At 36.8% G+C, this 19265-nt stretch overlaps 1 protein-coding gene across 2 annotated transcripts; it reads left to right on the top strand.

Moving 5' to 3' along the window:
- The first annotated feature begins 3117 nt into the window (after nucleotides 1-3117).
- Nucleotides 3118-16264, top strand: sesn3 (sestrin 3). Of its 2 annotated transcripts, none has more exons than XM_079609108.1 (10): nucleotides 3118-3429; nucleotides 9409-9474; nucleotides 10405-10599; nucleotides 10677-10859; nucleotides 12696-12944; nucleotides 13245-13377; nucleotides 14444-14562; nucleotides 14662-14852; nucleotides 15280-15424; nucleotides 15526-16264. In XM_079609108.1, exons 1-10 carry the CDS (start codon nucleotides 3376-3378, stop codon nucleotides 15610-15612), a joined length of 1422 nt encoding a protein of 473 aa, XP_079465234.1. In that variant the 5' UTR covers nucleotides 3118-3375; the 3' UTR covers nucleotides 15613-16264. The 2 variants fall into 2 exon arrangements, with proteins under 2 accessions (XP_079465234.1, XP_079465235.1); XM_079609109.1 differs by lacking the exon at nucleotides 3118-3429 and adding an exon at nucleotides 7712-7837.
- Nucleotides 16265-19265: the final 3001 nt, after the last annotated feature.

The raw sequence follows: 19265 nt of genomic DNA, 5'->3' as shown, positions 1-19265 counted from the left end.
GATTTGAATTGAGAATTTCCAACCCTTTTATAGGTATGCATTTTGCGGAAGAACATTGTTCTGGTTGTGCTTGACTGTGCTGATGAGTATCTTTCTCAAAAAGAAAGCGAGATTATCCTACTGCTCATAAAACTTTCACTAGGCTTAAGATATATAACCAGTTTAGATGAAGAGGATGTCAAGCTGACTGGTTGAAGATATTATTGTAGCTTTACCCATTAATAGACACGGTTAAAAATAAACTCCAGCACAACAACCATAATGAAATGACCCTTCACAATAGATGAAGCTTCGCAATACTGTTAGAGAGATACATATGCCAATTTATCTGTTCAATAAAATACCTTATTAATCTGAGACTGAGTAAATAAAAACGCCATCTCCGCATCGATTTTACAACATTTCAAATCCCTAGTTCTCGCCATCTCCAAAAAGCCAAGCCGATGTTGATTCTAGTTTTATTACAAGCTCTGTCACGTTCTCTTTTTGCCAGCAGACTCTCCTCTATTCGGTGTTTGTTAAAAACGATTTCGAGATTTAGCGGCTCTGTGTCAATCTTTCTCACTCGTTTCTAACCTCTAACACTCCCACACCATACATGCGTCATGTTAGCAATTTACTGCGAAAACCAGCCCTCTAAAATATAAACACTTATTAATGAATCAGGATAAGACACGATTTCAAAGTACGTTTTGAAAGAAGGATTGATGATGTATTGAGTCATTATTTACATTTAGTTAATTTTTGAGGAAAAAAAATACATACTGTACCTTTAAAGCATGTATTATTAAACAATGTGATTTAATAAACACATTATTTGTCTTTTTTTTATGACCCTTAAAATGTTTTGCAATATTGAATTGATGGCTAAACAGAAAAATTATAAACACCTAGAAAGTGGTCATAGTTAGCTTACATTAATCAAAACATTAAAAAGACACGCCAAAAGTGCTCTGGAATACACAAAAGAGTGAAAGAATAGGGAGGTGTTAGATTTGATTGAGGAGTTTGATTTATTACTTAACTGGAAGGATTAAGTCTGATTTAATCAAACTATTTTTAGGTGTTATCATAGGAAGTAAGTCTATATGAGGTTATCAGAGCTGAAATGCTTGTTTGACAGGCTCTCCCGCTGTCTCTGTATCTAAACATGAAACACACAGGAAAGTCTTGCAGATCTTTCGTCTGATAGAACAGACACCGAGTCAGTCAGTTTGCTTTAAAACTGGAAAGTTAAGCTCACTAAACAGCAAATATAATATAGGCAGGCATGCAGGGTCATGTTCACATGCAAATAGCTTTACAGTCAAAAGTTTGTGGAAATGTGCTCGAATAAAAAATACCTGTGACCTTAGGCAGCAAATGAACCATTGCTAGAATGCAGGCATAGATACTTTCACAAACACACAAAGGTGGCTTCCTAAACAGCCCTTCACAGAATAGGAGGAAATGGGTGGCAGTCCCGTTGCAGGATTACATCCCGTTTAAAGCACCGCACACACACCAGAATAAAGTCAAATCTATTATAATAGTGTATATTATTCTCATTAAATCAAATGACTAAAAAGTACAAAAAAAAGTAGTAAGCAGTAGTTATAAATGAGCAAATAATGATGCAACTGTCTCAAAAAAGTGTCTGGTTTAGATTGGAGCAACAGAGTATTGGGAACAGATATGCGTGTGTGTTGGGGCTGTAGAATGCATGTAAAATCAACTGATACGATTCCTAAGTGTGTTGCATAAAACTAGATTGTCTCAGGAAGTTCACACCAGCACCATTTAGCCATTGCTAGGATACACCACTGTGACCACAAGGCTGATCAGTGAGCACTCCGATTGGCTTAGTCCTCTCTCTTGATGACATCACGTTGTTGCCGGGTGAAATTGAACTCTGGTGGCAGGGAAGAAAAAAGTCAACTTGTAAGTTTGGGTTTCTTTTTCAACCAAGCTCCATGCAGATTTTCTCGGCTTAAGGGTTTAATGTTTAAGGATCACCACGGAATTTGCTGACTAAATGCTACAATGCTGCTGACATGTCCTGCTTTTTAAAAAAAATCCTAACTTTCTTAAGTAGAAACCTTAAGTTCAGTGACAGATTTGTGCAATCTGTCTGAACAACAGAACGTCACAGCATGAACAAGTGTATGTAGGCCGGCATTCATTTCATGTGAACTCTGCAACATCAGTCTGAGATCATCGGAATGTTTTTAGTAGCACCCCGTGGGCCGTCTTCGTGAACCCATGGATGAAAATCCTGCGGGGTCTGGCTCCCGTCCACTCCGTCTGATCATGGCCATTCTGCTCTGTCAGCAATTCCCAACTCTATTCAAGGCTCCTGTCCGCATGCACTGTAAAAAGACAATTGTTGAGTTGTGCATGCTGCACATGCACTCTAGACAATGATTGTCTTGAATTGTTTGAGCAGCCATGCTTATTTTTCCTAGAAAATGCATTTAGAGTGAGATAAAACATTTTATTAGAAAAAATATAGAGACAGTGAAATCTAATCAGACGTCCTGATGCAATACACTGTTTTATTAGAGGTTGTAGCCATTGATCTCAGCACAGAAGTCCTAAAATGTTCAACCCCTGCCTTCATAACAATAGAATGGATTTAACACGAGGCTATTGTGCGTGAAAAATTATACAAGGCCTTTCTCAGAATGTCTTAAATTTTTTGATATGCATTATGCAGCACACTTAAAGTGGGGGTAACATGTCTGGGCAAGAGAGAAAAAGTTGGAAGGGGGAGTGGCTCATGGAGAGAATACCTTGGGGAAGTCCGAATCTTTTTAGAGAATTGATTCTTTCGGTTCAATGAACCGAGTCATTTGAGTCTAAAAGTTTAAAGGGTCCGGACGGTTTCATTTTTTTCATGTTAAATTGCTGCTAGCTGCGGTAAGCAAACGATTTTGATTCTATAATAATGTAATAAGTAATGACAGTTGAATTGGTTAACTTCTCATGCGATTAATGTTCGCATAATTAGCATTAAGCCGCGAAATTTTGTCTTTTTGTTCTAACATTAACGATAAAAGCATCCCCCCCATCTCACAGTTTTACCCCTATAACCAAAGTCTTCAGTCATATAAGTGATTCACGAGCGCGTTACGAATCGGTTCGCAAGAACGATTCATTTGGGAGTCGAAGCGAAAGAGGCCAGCTGAGGGGGGCGTGTAGTGCACGTTCATGCTGAAGTCGGACACTTGGAGAGCTTTGCGCACTGCGAAGGGAGACACGAAGGGATACGGAGGGGTGTCCAGTCCTCCTTCAGGTCTTGATCGCCCATAGAGGAGCTGGCAGCGAACATGCCCAGACCAGTACATCGTCACTGACACCGGGATTCAGCTCTTCGCCTGGTTTAAGCTTGCCAGAATGAACGAAAACGCAGATATCTGCAACCACTGTCGGAACATGATCAGAGAGAAGGTAACCGTGTGTCTAAAGCTGTTTTTCTGCATCCGTTTCGGCTTATTGTGTTATTAAAACATTAATGCATTTGATCCTGATGTTGATCTCGGTGATGGGAAGCTGCATTGGGTTGTGCATATCTCATATCTGTTCTCATGAGTGCTCTCATATCTCTGGCGACCCCAGAGATGTTTATTTAGTCACCTATATTACATATTTAAATAACTAGTAGGCCTATATATTTTAGTAAACATTTCATTATACTAGTAGATGTTATGTTATTAGTTGTTATTTTAAAGATAACTGGACTAGTCGTTTTTTCAACAGTAATTACAAATATAAATAGCCTATGCATGTATATTTTTCAGTTTGTGAGTGTATATATGTTTCAAAAATCAATTATGTACACACACACACACACACACACACACACACACACTGTAAAAAAAAAAATTCATGATTTGTTATCACAACTTTTTATCTTTTGTCAAATCAACTTCGATAACTAATATGGTAAAGATAACATACTATTTTGAGTTTCTGTTTATTAAACCATTCTTCTTCCTTGTATTAACTCAAAATTTTAATTACAAATTTTAAATCAACATTTTTACAGTGCACACACACACACACACACACACACACACACACACACACACACACACACACACACACACACACACACACACATATTTAAATGTGTATGTGTGTGTTCATAATTGATTTTTGCAACATACTATCAGGTTTAAATGGTATGCATTTCTTCACATTTTGATTGTATCAGAGACCCACTAACTTAGTGACCATTATCTCATCTGAAATCCTGCCATCTCTCTCTCTCTCTCTCTCTCTCTCTCTCTCTCTCTCTCTCTCTCTCTCTCTCTCTTCTTTGGCTGGAAGATGTTATTTTTAGCTGTCATTAATCATGTCGAACACATGTGACCTACTTCTGCTCTGCACATCTTCTCACACACACCCTGCCAAAATTTGTTGTAAGTCACACACAACTGGACTTTAATACAGAAACACGAGCTGGCATTTATCAGATTGAACTATTGGCTGAAGGCTTGCGAGCTGTTTGTTTGATCTTCCTCTCTCTTGCAGCAGGGAGCGAATGGCTATCCTGCGGCTGTATGCAAACCTGTATTTTGAGTGCATGACTATGTGTGTGTGTGTTTGGAGAACTCTTGTTATATAAGAAAGGTTTGAGGGATTTGTGGTTACTTTGTCATGTCGACGAGGTTCTTCATTACCCGCTTCCCTGGTTGTGATAACTCTCATCAGTAAATAGTCTATTCTCACCTGTTGCTCGAGCTGGTTGGGAACATTCAGTTCAAACTCATCTCTGTCTTGCCTTAGCATGGAGAAGAAAAAATATTTATAATTTGAGCCAAATTAGAACCAATTATTTCCAATTAGGAACACTTTTAAAGTTCCACAAAGAACGTTTTATTCTCTAGTTCTTTTAAAACACACAATGTATTGTTGCATTAAAGAAATAGTTCGCCTAAAAATGAAACGTCTGTCATCATTCACTCATCCTGTGTGTTCTACAACATGTTTGAAATGGCATGAGAAAATTATGACAGGATTTTCACTTTTGGTTGCACCCTTTAATGAACCCAGAAATGATCTGAAGAATAATGTGACATCAAACACTTTCTAACATGCTTTGTAATCTTATAAGCCACTCAAGAACAAGAATCATAATTTTCTCTGTTTATCACCCGATCCCATAGCACCTGTGTTGGTTAATTTTTACCTGTCTTTATTTCTGTTTGCTGTCACACACGCTTCAGAGAACAAGCAACAATGGCTCTACTGTGGATTCTGAACGGTAACAAAACGGACTTGCTTCGATGCAACTAGTTTTGTATATCAACGTTTTCTTGCTTGAAAGAGGGACGGACAGAAGCTCCATATAAATTGTGCAGCCAAACTGAGTTTTGCTGATTCAGCATCTGACACACTTCCTGTTCCTCCAGCTGCCCTGTGCGCTGGCGTGACATAATTGACCAATGAATCGCACTGCCCCATTACCACATAGTGACCCGCCGTGGGGAAGAGCATCAGTGCCTGTGCGTCCTGTAGTCATGTTTGAGCAGCGATCTGTGGACATCGCCATGAGAACTACAAATACTCAAACCACTAATTGAATGAGGACGCAAGTGCCGGCGACCACTAGGCGTCTGCTCAAGCTAAAATAAAACCTGTGCGTTCTGCCAGTGTTGCATAATCTTTTATGAGTTTAATGGCATCATTCAAGGGCCACAGATGCTGACGCAATCAAGTGATCATGAGAGAAAGAAAGGCTGTTATGTCAGAAAATGTAGTTAAAAAAACATGGAAAATTACTTTTAATGTTTGACTTTTAAAAAGTGCTTTTATTTACAGAGCATTTTTTATTAATTTAGTTTATTTCATGTGCAAGCAGCCGGCGTACAATAATGCACAATCATTTTTATAATAATGTAATTTATTTGATCAGTAACTGATTTAATTTACGGGTATATGCTATCCATAGAAGTTTAGAAAATAAACATGAATCTTTGGCATGTAACTCGCATTTGTGCTACATGATAATACCCAATTTGTGCGGAGTATTGAGAACAATGCTATTTTGGTATTATTATAGTATTTATAAATTATTTGTATTATGTTATAAATGATTTTATTAATTATTATTAATTAATTATTTTTGCGTTTGCCATTTTTATTATTTTTGTTATGTTTTTTTCCGTTTTAGCTTCAGTAATTGTAGTATTTCATTTACTTGTTTGATTAGTTTGTTGCCAAAAATTAGAACATTTCTGTTTTTTACTGTAAGTTAAGTTTTTCATAATATTTATATTTTAATTTTATTTCCATAACAAAGATGGTTTTACTGGTTTAATCTAAAACACATTTTGAATGCTCTATTATTAAGACTTGTATTTCACTATAAATTACACATCATCCTCAATTCAATTTATCCCTGATCTTACCATGCTAAGAACTAGATAAAGTAATCCCCAGTAAACCGCTCCATAATAACCCTCTATTCTCTCATCATTACATCCCGTTAAAAACTTCACTGGAGATCAAACCTAATCTTAATCTCTCTCTCTCTCTCTCTCTCTCTCTCTCTCTCTCTCTCTCTCTCTCTCTCTCTCTCTCTCTCTCTCTCTCTCTCTCTCTCTCTCTCTCTCTCTCTCTCTCTCTCTCTCTCTCCCATATTATAACAGTTTATGTCTCTCTCTCTTCAAACTCAGTCAGGGTAGGCCTCATTTGTTCAAACTGAGCACAAAGCGGATTTATGTAAGTACTGTATTGGTGTGTTTATGTGTGCTTTTTTTCTACACACATACCTATGCTGTCATAGAGACAAAGGTTTCTGCACTTTCCCCCAGAACACAGAACACACAGTCAGACTCTGACAGACCCACTTTTTTCTCCCTCCCTCTTTAAAACACACTTACACTTCTGGCATCGACGGCTGAAGGCAGAGCGCCAGGTCTTGGAAGGGAAGGAAGCATAAAGGATTCCTGGACAGCCATTTCAACTCAAAAGTTTGACTGGAACAACAGCATCCTTTAATATTGAACACAAAACCTGACATGTCTACGGGCGAGACGAGAGTACTGACTGTTCAGACACCTTCTCTGTAATCCAGAGTCCATTTGAGCTTTTTTTAACAGGCTTTTGTAGATCAAGGAGTGGCTGTTTAACGTTTAAAACCACAACCTTGATTTTTATGAAATGACCTGTGCATACAGGACAACCATAAAAAACACACTTGTAAAAACTAACTCTGCTGCAACCAAATTAAAATGGTTTGGGTGGTAACCTTAGATTTGCAGTATAGTGGGTCTTATGTGACCTTGAAAATAATAGTTAAAGTCATGAAATCATAGTACTGTGGATATTCTAGTAGGCTATGTTTACGTGGTAAAAGTGGTAATACTACGATTGTAATAGTAACGTGGAACATTAACAATAAAGATATAGTTAATAAAGATATAGTTATATATAGAAGCAGAGTCCTCACCACAACTAAAAGCACATGTAAATCTCGCTATCGTTATCTACATCGTTGGAATCACTTTCAGAACGATTTTCTCTAGCTGATGAATGGTAAAAAAACTGATAAAAACACTGACAGCCAATCAATATTTTTATTGAAATGTATTAAAAAGTGAAGATTAAAATTTCAGACGTTCTTTTTTATGAGCCCTATTACATCCGTCCTCATTTTAAAACCATAGAAATTCGTTTTTGATTAACTTTCTTATTGAAGAGATCATCTTTTTTTCCAATCTAGACACTGACCCAGACTGTTTGAGGAAGACGCTGTCTCTATCCATGGACACTCATGCTGCTGTTATGACAACAGAACCGTTACCATGGTGCTACAGAATGACAGTCTCAAGCATTATCAGCGCTGATAGTACGCAGTTCTTTGATTGGCCAGGAGCATTGATGCGTTTTCATGGTGCAGGTCACAATGGTCACAGCGCCATGTCAATGTTTCCGTGTGTGTCTTAACAAGTCGGGATGGCCAATCAGTGCAGCCTCATTGCAAACACACACAAGCATTACATTAAGCACATCCTTCTGTCTTAATATCCATATCTGTTCTCTTATATGTTTGACTTTGATTATTATGTAACAGAGATGAGAGAAAGGCTTCTTGTGATGAAACATACACTCACACAAGAAGGTGAAGATACATATAATTTGCTTAATTAAAATGTACACGACTGAACGAAACAATTTTTTATAGTTTTAGTTTGCAATAACAACAATGGTGTGCACTGTGCAAACACTGTGAATGTGTTTCAGTTGAGTTGCTTAATGCTGGAGGCCTCTCTTTCAAAAGACTTTTCTGAATTTTTCCCTCCCTCTGTTTGCCGCTTTCCCTCTTTCTTTGCACAGTCTATTTACTCTCTTTATTTTATATGTAGTGTCTTGTTCTCTTTCAACAGAGCAGTGGATGTAAGAAACCAACAAGCCCCAAAACAAAACTCTCCCTGTATTTTGTGTTGCTCACTCTTTCCTCACACAGTTTTTGCATCCGTGCAAAACAACTTGACTGCAAATAGGGAAAAAAACACATGTTTGAGCACATTGTCTGTGCACAATCTTGGTACTGTAGCTCCAGGTTAGTGTTTTATAAACAGCACAGGTTTACACCAAGGCCGCAGAGTGGAGGCAAAACACTTTTGACCGCAAATACAACACCGTTTGTGTATTTGTGGTAGTTAGGGGTAAGGGGTGGGAGATCCTGAACAAACACAAACCACGAAGAGAAGGAAGGAAGGGTAGATAAAGTGCAAGAGAGGGTGAGAATGACAGGGAAAGAGGTTTGGTGTGTCCAGTCCTCGGGCCACTGAACTGAAGTGACCCTTACACCCTTGGCATTATAGAGAGTTTAGCGAACACACACACACACACACACACACACACACACGCACGCACGCACGCACGCACACACACACACACACACACACACACACACACAGACACAGCATTCGTGGAACTCCTTACCTTTCACTAAAACAGGAACAAAACACTGGGAAAGACTTTCAAAATAAACCCCAACAGGGAGACTCAAATTCACCTGAAAAAACTGTTTTCCCCTTAAAAAATATATACATTAAACACACTATTATACAGTTTTATCACATTATCTATCTAGGAATTTACTTAACTTTAGACAGTTCTTAAGGTAGTTGTGTTTCTTATAATGACTGCTTTCAAACAAGTTTTCACCTGCTTGCCATTGGTTGAATTAACAGATAGGTCCGCCCCCAAATGCACGCCATTGGTTGAGCGACTGTTGCTGTGCAGAATCAAGCTACAGATGGCTTAACTTATAGTTGTCTCTGCATATTGACCTGAAATTGGCTGACATAGTATTTTAACATAAAAATACACACTTCACTAAAAATAATAATAATTGAACCGTATTGTCTGGATGTTTTCATCATATTCATCATAAATGTTCTTGTTTCTCAGGAAAAAGGAATGAAGATGTCAAGACGCATATCAACAGGACCAAGTTCATTTATTCCAGAAAATGAGGTAATACTAATAACAAAATATTATAAGTTGCATTTCTTGGTTCAGAGATGGTTAAATGGTTACACCATGATTTATTTTTTGGACATATACCATGGTATAACCATGATCTTTTAGGGTTAGTACGAAAAAATACGTCTTAACCAAGGCTGCATTTATTTGATTACAATATTACATAAACAGTAATATTGTGAAATATTTTTACAAATTAAAAGAATATTTTCTATTTTAACAAATTTTAAAATGTCAGTTATTTATCCGATGACAAAGCTGAATTTTCAGCATCATTACTTCATTTGTGCTGCTTAATATTTTTGTGTATGCGTTTGTTTCAGGATACTTTGATGAATAAAAAGTTCAAAAGTACAGCATTTATTTGAAATTTAAATCTTAACAATTTAACGCGCCCTTACTTAATAAAAGTATTCATTTCTTTTGAATTGTTCATACATGGTATAGTTCATATGGTTCATTCAGTACCATAGTACATGTCAGTATACCACAATATTACCACTTTTTCTCTCTTCTCTCACACACTCACTGAGTCCGAGTTCACCCAACTCAGAGACTGTAATCGCACTTTCTCGAGTCAGCTGGTGTTCATTTCACTTTTGTTTTGAGTTCAGCCAGTTCAGGAGATAATTTTCACTGAATCCGAGTTAAGCGTGCCGGGAGATCTAAGAAAGTGTATTTGGATTGTAAATTGAATTATAGCATCTGTCCCTTCGTTGAATTAAGATTAACCCGAGCCAGAGTTCAAATCTTTCTTGGCTCTGATTCATAGCATCGCATATTGGTGCCTTCTCATATTACAAAATCAGACACAATTTCGTTCTATACACCACGTATTTAATTTCCATTACCATCTGACCACATTGCTTTTATGTAAGGAAAAATATAGTCTGTTGTGAAATGTCCCATGTTCTGTCCCAGATCCTAGGAGCCATGCCTCTGAGTGACTCCACAGTGATGTTCTTAGACGAAGAGTTCAGCGGGCGCGTGGACAACCTGACGCAGGTGATGGGGCTACACCCGCATTATCTGCAAGCCTTCCTGCGCTGCCACTATTACCTCTTGAGGATGGACGGCCCCCTACCACTCCACTACAGACATTACATCGCTATAATGGTACAAACAAACACTTTCAAGGGAGGCTTTATTCAACTGGAACAGTTTTATGAGTGATTTTTGTCTGTATTTTGCAGGCTGCAGCGCGGCATCAGTGTTCCTCGCTGGTGTGTCACCACATGCAGGAGTTCGAGCAGATAGGCGTGTGTTCTGATTGGCTGAGAGGTCTGGAGTTCTGCCCGCAACGACTCCGCAACCTCAACGAGATTAACAAGATCCTCGCGCACAGACCCTGGCTCATTACAAAGCAACATATACAGGTAACACACTAGCGATCTTGTTTTTTGCTCCTCATTCTAATTATTTTAGCATTATGCAACAATAAACATTTCTGCACCACATTTGTTTGTCACATGACGTCACTATGTGCATGTTTAATTCAGAGGGTGGCATCCGAATACCATCTTGTAAATAAAAGCATTGCATTTTCAATCCAATTTTGTTAATTCTTTGTGAATTAAAAAATGTTTTTTACTGAAACACCAAAACTAAACTGAAAATAAAGTTTATTTAATAATAAATTAGGTAATCAAATTTATTTAATAATCAACACTTATATGAGTTGTATGTACACATTTAAAGACCCACTCCGATGAAAATCATGTTTTTCTTGGTGTTAACATGTTCTTGTAGCATTTTTCTGATGTTAGAGAACATATCTTGAGAAAAATAAGCTCAAAGTTGTATTTCTGAGTATTTCTACATTCAAATGTAGCAGAACGCTAAAATGCCGTCTAAAATAGACTGGAGTTGTGACGTAGTAACTCCACTGGGCGGGGCTAGTTAGTTAAAAAGTTAACTCTCTGTTAATTTAACTTCATCTGTGTTAAAGCGATGTAGATTATAATGTAATGTAATGTAATGCGTTTTACAGGGGCTTTTTTGAAGTTGTGTTTTGTGTTTAATTTTACTCAGCAGCAGGGTCAAATATACACACACAAGCCATTGCATGTCATTTTGAACAGAGCTCCGATAGTGGCGCTGAAATTGGAACACATACTGTAACAATAAGTCACTTTCACCGTCGAGTTTCGCCTGTCGCAGTTGTTTGTCCCCTCGTGTGTCAAGCCCATCACTCGTGAGAGAGTCAGTCAGTTTTTCAGATAGAGCGGTGACATTAGCATCATAATAATCCCGAAATTCCGAGCAATCCACTGATACTAAATATGTCCTTATTGATCACTGTGGGAGGGATGAAATATCGAGGCGAAGTCGAGCTGTTTTTTACCGCGACGTCTCGGAGTGAAATAATGATCGGTGATCAGAGCTCTCAGCAACGGGGAGAGGGAGGGTCGTCTCCGTGCCAACGGCTCCGCCCACAACGCAGAGGCGAATTGCTAATGAGCTACTGCCGCTCTGCTGAAGCGAAGTCCCAGAAAACAGCACAGGTTTTGAGATTTTGGCTAAAAATGGCATAATCATAATTTGAAGACCACTGGGAATGTTTCAAAATAGCTCAAAATATGATCGGAGTGGGACTTTAAATTGCAGTTTTTATATAAACTTTTTATCATGGGTAACATTTTACAATAAGGTTTCATTTGTTAACATTGGTTAATGTATTAACTAACATGAGCTAACAAAGAGCAATACATTTGTTACAGTATTTATTAATTAATCTTTTTTAATGTTTGTTAATAAAAATCCAGCTGTTCATTGTTTGTTCATGTTAGTTCACAGTGCATTAACTAATGTTAACAAATACCTTTGATTTTAATAATGTATTAGTAAATGTTGAAAGTATTTTTCATTAGTTCATCTTAACTAATGTAGTTAAGTAATGTTAATTAATGAAACCTTAGTGTAAAGTGTTACCTAATTATGTTTATCCTCCAATTTGTTTTTTAAATATAATATTTAAATGGTGGCCATAAAAACTCAGATTAAAATAATTAAGACAACAGGTTAAGTAAAAAATATAATTGATATGTAATATAGTGCATATATTTAACAAAATTCTTCCCTCTGGAGTTATTTTTTTGTCACTTGGACACTATGGACAGCTATTGACACTGAAGGACATTTCTGAGATAATGTAATGTTATGCTAAATATTTTCTGTCAAATGTTAATGATCTTACACTCTTTGTTTCTCAGGCTCTGGTGAAGACAGGAGAGCACAGCTGGTCTCTGGCAGAGCTGGTTCATGCTGTCGTACTGTTGGCTCATTTCCATGCCTTGGCTAGTTTTGTGTTTGGTAGCGGAGTCAACCCTGACCCTGAGGTCACAGAGGTCAACGGGGTCACGGATGACCTTTGCCCTCTAGCCATGGCGGGTTTATGCACCTGTCACCTAACAAACGGCAACCAAGCCAACGGGAACCCCCTGCGTAACCCTGACACTGGGGTAGGAAAACATTACAGAGTATCTATGTGAGGGATGTGCCTGAATAGTTCTGATGGTTCTCTATGCAAAATATGATGTGGAATATATACTATATATTGTATATAAAATTATATATATTATATGAAATTATATATATATACACACATTTATTTTTTCAATTTTAGAGTTGCTCTTAATTTTTTTTAGTGCATTCATCTGCATATTAATAGTATGCATATTCAGTGCATATTCAGGGCTATCTTTAATTGTTTGGACGAAAGTAGCATGTCATGTTTTTAACTCCATTGTTGTGTATTTCAGAGTGAGCTGGAAGCACTGATGGAGAGAATGAAGCGATTGCTGGAGGAGAGAGAAGACGATGATGCGTCAGAGGAGGAGATGTTCACTCGCTTTGAGAAAGAAAAAAAAGAGAGTCTTCTGGTGGTGTCTGCAGGTATTACAACACAGATACATTTTCTACCCATCTACTCTTTTTCAATTTATACTATTTTTCATATTTTCTGGCATGATGTTAATATTACATGCTATTACGGATAAAATTACGGAAACTTTTAAATATCGTTGTTGTCTGGCAGAAACCTTGTATCTCATCATAAATCATTACTATTGGTCACCCTTTATGTCTGTGTGAATTTTTGCAAATATTTAACCAATGAAAAGTATTAAAAAGTGCTTGTGACCAAATCTCATTACTACATTGGCTCCTCAAACTGTCAGTCAAACCTCATAACCCGCCTCAATCTTGAATGAAGTTACGCTTGCAGTTTGGTCCGTCTCTGCTTGTTTGCAATGCAAGGATAAATAAAGAACTGTTTTTTTAAATAAGTACAGTGTTTATATATATAAATATAAAGACTAATGCTTTATGTGTGTCTCTAGCATTTGTCGTAGAGTCACAGTCAATAGTGCCTGAAATAGCCTGTGTATCACTTCATCTTTAACATGAGATTTTGGTCAAATGTTGTAGCTTCAGTAAACTTTATTACCCGTAAATTGATGAAAATGTAATGTGATGCACTTACTGCCTCAGATGTGGCCGAAATTCACTGGTCAAAAACCTCGTAACTCAATTTGAGCTTGATTTTGGTCAAATATAAAAAATATACTGGCATATGCAAGTGTCTGACCATATATAAAGCCACAATATAGACTTTGACAACACCGTTTTTTCCCTTTCCCGAAAAGTAGCGTTTTTTGGGATATAAGGTTTCCGCACCGCATACCAATTATATGTTTGAACTAAAACACTATTAGACAGTTTTTTCTGTTACTGTTGTGGTTGTGTGGTAAAGTAGGAATTAATATTAAATGACCAAAATGAAAAATTCTGTCATCATCTACTCAGCCACATGTTTTAAACCAGTATGACTTCATTTGCCATTTGTCATCAGTGACGTCAAACAAAGCATGGATTTGAACTATTGCTTGAAAACCAAAAAGGCTCTTGCAGTCTATTGTTTTGCGTATTTGTATTCAAATATTGTGATTTGCATATTCAGGGTTTGATGAGGAAGTGGTGCCCCCTTCTCCCGTGGCTCGGTTCGTAGACGACCCGTCGTTTGGATACCAGGACTTTGCACGACACGGAGAAGACAACCCACCCACATTTAAAGCACAAGTATGACAACTACCCTCGCGTATACAGATAAACAGCATTTTTCTTCAAATACCCTATTGAGAATGAATGATCGACCATTCTATCTTGTTCGCTCTATAGGACTACTCATGGGAGGATCATGGTTTCTCTCTGGTCAACAGGCTGTACTCTGACATTGGTCACCTATTGGATGATAAGTTCAGAACGGCATGTGATCTGACCTATTACAACATGGCCAGTCACGAGGGGGTGGACACCAGCATGCTGCGCAGGGCTCTCTTCAACTACGTCCACTGTATGTACGGCATCAGGTACGTCCATGAGTGTGTCATTTGCAATCATATTACATTCTACTTTTTCATATTACATTTTACTTTTTCATATTACATTCTACTTTTTCATATTACATTCTACTTTTTCATATTACATTCTACTTTTTCATATTACATTCTACTTTTTCATATTACATTCTACTTTTTTATATTACATTCTACTTTTTTATATTACATTCTACGTTTTTTTTATTTTATTAGTTGCCAAGGCAAAAGTTCTAATTTCTATAGCATTACTACACACTAGCCTGCTGTCTGCATACAGGTAGTAGTAGTATGCGACTGTAAATCATAGTGTACAGTATGAGCGCCCCCTAGAGTACTAGCACAGTACAACCAGGAGTACTGATGTCCAGCTCTTTAGTATTGAAGGATGAACATGTGTTTTCATTCGGTGCGTCTGCAGATATGATGATTACGACTACGGTGAGGTGAATCAGTTGTTGGAGCGCAGTCTGAAGGTTTACATCAAAACAGTGACGTGTTATCCAGAGCGAACCACTCGCCGCATGTACGAGAGCTACTGGCACCAGTTCAGACACTCCGAAAAGGCAAGTCATATTATCATGTGAAATACTACCGCTTTTTTTTCAGCATTCATTTTGCTCTAAATATGCTGATATTCTCAATTACCTTTCTTTCCTTTATCCAGGTTCATGTGAATTTGCTTCTAATGGAGGCTCGAATGCAGGCAGAGCTTCTCTATGCTTTGAGAGCCATCACTCATTATATGACCTGACCAATCAGACGTCACCAATTATATGACCTGACCAATCAGACTTAATCTTTTAGGTGATCTGACCAATTGAACCCACAATATGACCGGACATTATTATTATCATGCCTAAATTTAACCAAATCATTTTTCCCCCATCATGGAACATGTCAATATCAATTACTTCTGCATATAGTTTTGAATTCTTGAAATTTTGTCCAAAATTGTGTATACCTTTTCTTGGATTGTTCAAAATTATAACTAAATGAAGGAAATTAAGTATAGAGCATTCTGGGTATAATCTCAAACTTCAAATTGGGATGTTCGAACATGTTCAAATCATTCGTCATAAGAATTGTGGGTGGGCAAGCAATGACTTTTGCTGGATTCAAATGTAATCCTTAACGGTCAGAAAAATCCCCTCGGACTTGACCTGATCAATCAAACGACATCATTACGACATCACGACTTGACAAATCACATTTTAACGTGCAATACTTTCTAACTGAAATCTCATTTATACTGTAAGCTGAAATACTGGAGGACTGAGTTCACATTTCTGAAACAGGAAGTTGTCATTTTTTTTCTTTTTTGCACATTTGAGAAAAACTGTATTTTGGAAGAAAAAAAAAAATACTGTTTTCCTTTTGTAATATCATAAATGACAATAACAGAATGTGAGAAATATTTTCCTTTCTTTGAAAAAAAAAAAAAATCCCTGTGCCTTTTTTCATTCTTGTTCATTTCATATTGAATGTATTGTTTAGATTTTTTTGTAATTTGTTTCTAGACTTTTTTCAGATCAATTTAGTTTGGTTTAGTTGTTTACCTGGAAACTAAGGCTTTTGTAGCATTATTACTGTACTATCAGTTCTTTATTACCGTATTTCCTTTCAATCTCAGTGTTATACTTTAGATAACAAAATTCTTTTTTTTATTATACGTTACTGCCACCTGCAATAGCTCTACTAATCACATCTTGTGACTTTATTTCTGTATGTGTGAGCATGTCTTATTTCTGAACGTCTGTCAAAGTGTTTGCACATCTGTTGCGCGTCTCTTTGCACTAGTGTGCCTCTGTGAAAGAAAACCGTGCGCACGAGCGAGAGAGTTCATATGTGTGAGTGTTATGTGCAGGATTGCCTGTAGGGAGCGTCTGAAAACTAACTTCTTTTGATACTATTGATGTGATTATTACTGTTAGGTGTATTTATATCGCTTTAATCATTGCTTCAAATTTGCACAACCCTAATCAAGGTGCAGCATCAGTGTCCTTTAAAAAAACAGTAAAAAAAAAAAAAGATTAAGATTGTGTCTGAAAATAAATGTATAGTGAAAAGATAAGCTTTATAGAATGAGCAAAGTGTTGCTAGTCTTATGGACAGTGCCTTATTATTGTTTAGAAACAGGTTATGATTTAGTAATTTAGTCGTAGGTACACAAGAGGTTGTTACAAATGTAGGTAAATCTGTCATCGAAGTGCCTTTCAAACTCAGCTGTAGGCGTTTCAAACTGTACGCAGCAGATTTAATGGAAAAAGTGTCTGCTGCATTTCCTACTTGTGTTTATTCCGATCAAGGTGGTGCTATGAAGCTTTCATGCTCTCCACTCATCATAAATTTATACATTTCCAAAATGGCAGCACTGGAACTTCTCTCCAGTGGCCAATCACAGACCTGTATGTTTCAATAAAGTTTCTAATCAAATTCAGGCTATGAGTGATGGTTTTTGCAGACTGATTTGTGTGTGTGACAATTGTATGGCTTAAGGGCTCAAAAGTGTCTATACTGTTGCAAAATATGCAGCAAGTGAAAAAAAAAAAAAATGAAACTCATATTTGGCAATTTGACATATAGTAACAGCAGTGACCTTCAGTGTGACGTGTGTGTGTGTGTGTATATATATATATATATATACACACAGTTTATTATTACTGGAAATATGTAATATTATAATATTTAGTAACATAATTGAAATATTATTTATTACATTAACAGCAGGAAATTGTAAGTGAACTACAAAAAAAAGCCAAAATGTAACATAAAAATGAAAAGAAATGCTGACTAGTTACATTCCCTGAATCAGACGTAGCCAGTGCTTAATTTGTAAAGTGGGAGGTCCCGGAGCGCAGAGGGGGGGTGGATCCGGCGACTCAAAACGGGGGTTGGAGGAAACGGAACAAAAAAAAAATAAATAAATAAAAAATTACACTGCCTAGGCCTACGTAGCTTCTCTGCAGGGACAGCATGTGGGTGCTGCTAGATCATTGACGGGGAGCTGCGCAAAACTTGGTCACTAAATATTGAATATTCAGTTATGTTAATGATCACAATTAAAGTTTTCATTTTATTAAATTGAACAAGCGCAACATTCAATCAAATCGTCCTATTCTAAAAGATGTAGGCTATTATTAATCACAATGTTAGCCTATTTCAACACAATATCTCGTTATTTCGAAATAATATGTGTGCGTGCATCTGTAAATCCGGTGACGCGTGTATTGATTTTTATTAATAAACAAGTGTTTTCTCTAAAAGTGTCGACTCAGCTGCAAAGATGAAGTTGACGATCGCCATCTCCGTGTGAACGCGCTTATAGAGAGAAATGCACATAAATAAGCCTAATAATGGATTACATAATCAGAGAGTAGGCTATAGCCTTTTTCTTTTTTTCGTTTTGAATTATTTCGTTTAAAGACATTTCAAGCTTTGTGTATTTGGTGTATTTGTCATGTCTGTGTGAGGCATACACTGAGTTTCGTTAAGTTAGGATGTGCTCTAGTTCACGTGCGCAAGTGAGCGCGCGGGCGCCTCCGTTATATTTGTTTCGTCGGCCTATTCATTAAATACAGGCAATTGGTTGATGAAAAATTGATTAAAATTAAGATCAAATTTATACAAAACGAAATTCACTTTAAAGAAAGGCTTTCTATAACAACTTCAACTTCAACGGTCAAAATCATGTCTGACCCGCTCCATGTCTCATATTGCGCATCCTATCTTACTCGGTCGTGCTGTTCACTTTTCATAAATCAACATAAATAGAAAAAAAAAATAACATTATAATATTTTAACAAATATGAAACGCGCTTTTTTAATGGCTATTTGTACAAATTTCTGCACATTAATTAAATTCTGAATTTTGCACACACACTCAAAAAAATGAACTAGGATGGTTGTACACTTTACATAATATATTTATATTTAGTTTACTTATAATAATTGTGTTTGTTGACTTGAAATGTTTTTTTCTATTAAGGTCCACGTAATTATGTCTCATCTTAACAGTACAAAATCCTAACGTGTTGTCTAAACACAAACCATTTATGTTAAGTAAAAAATTCTTACATCCAGAGGGTGGCGGTATAGTGCGACGCCAACTGCCATTTTGCCCTAACTTAATTTGATTGTGTTCAATCTGCTTAAATATAAAATTTAAGTTTACTTAATCCGTTTGTGTTGGATTACATGAATGATTTGTGTTGCATTAACTGAAACTGGGCGGTGCTTGTTAGTTCCCAGCATGCTTTGCATATGGTTAAATTAAGAGAGAATAAATGTTCAAATTAAGTGTTATTTTATGTTTTTTTGAGAAAATTAGAAAAGGGGAAGACTTGATAGTGTGTAATTGTGTTTAATGTTCAATTACATTGGAATTATTAGAACCTTTTAAATTAC

The sequence above is a fragment of the Phoxinus phoxinus genome (genome assembly GCF_949152265.1).
Source record: "Phoxinus phoxinus genome assembly, chromosome: 4".
Taxonomy (NCBI): domain Eukaryota; kingdom Metazoa; phylum Chordata; class Actinopteri; order Cypriniformes; family Leuciscidae; genus Phoxinus; species Phoxinus phoxinus.
The sequence above is the reverse complement of the archived record's forward strand: the minus strand, read 5'-3'. Positions and strand labels throughout refer to the sequence as shown.

Coding starts and splice junctions, on each gene's coding strand:
- sesn3 (XM_079609108.1), top strand. CDS start 3,376: ATGAACGAAAACGCAGATATCTGCAACCACTGTCGGAACATGATCAGA. Junction 10,860..12,695: donor TTACAAAGCAACATATACAG/GTAACACACTAG, acceptor TTTGTTTCTCAG/GCTCTGGTGAAGACAGGAGA. Junction 14,563..14,661: donor CACCCACATTTAAAGCACAA/GTATGACAACTA, acceptor TTCGCTCTATAG/GACTACTCATGGGAGGATCA.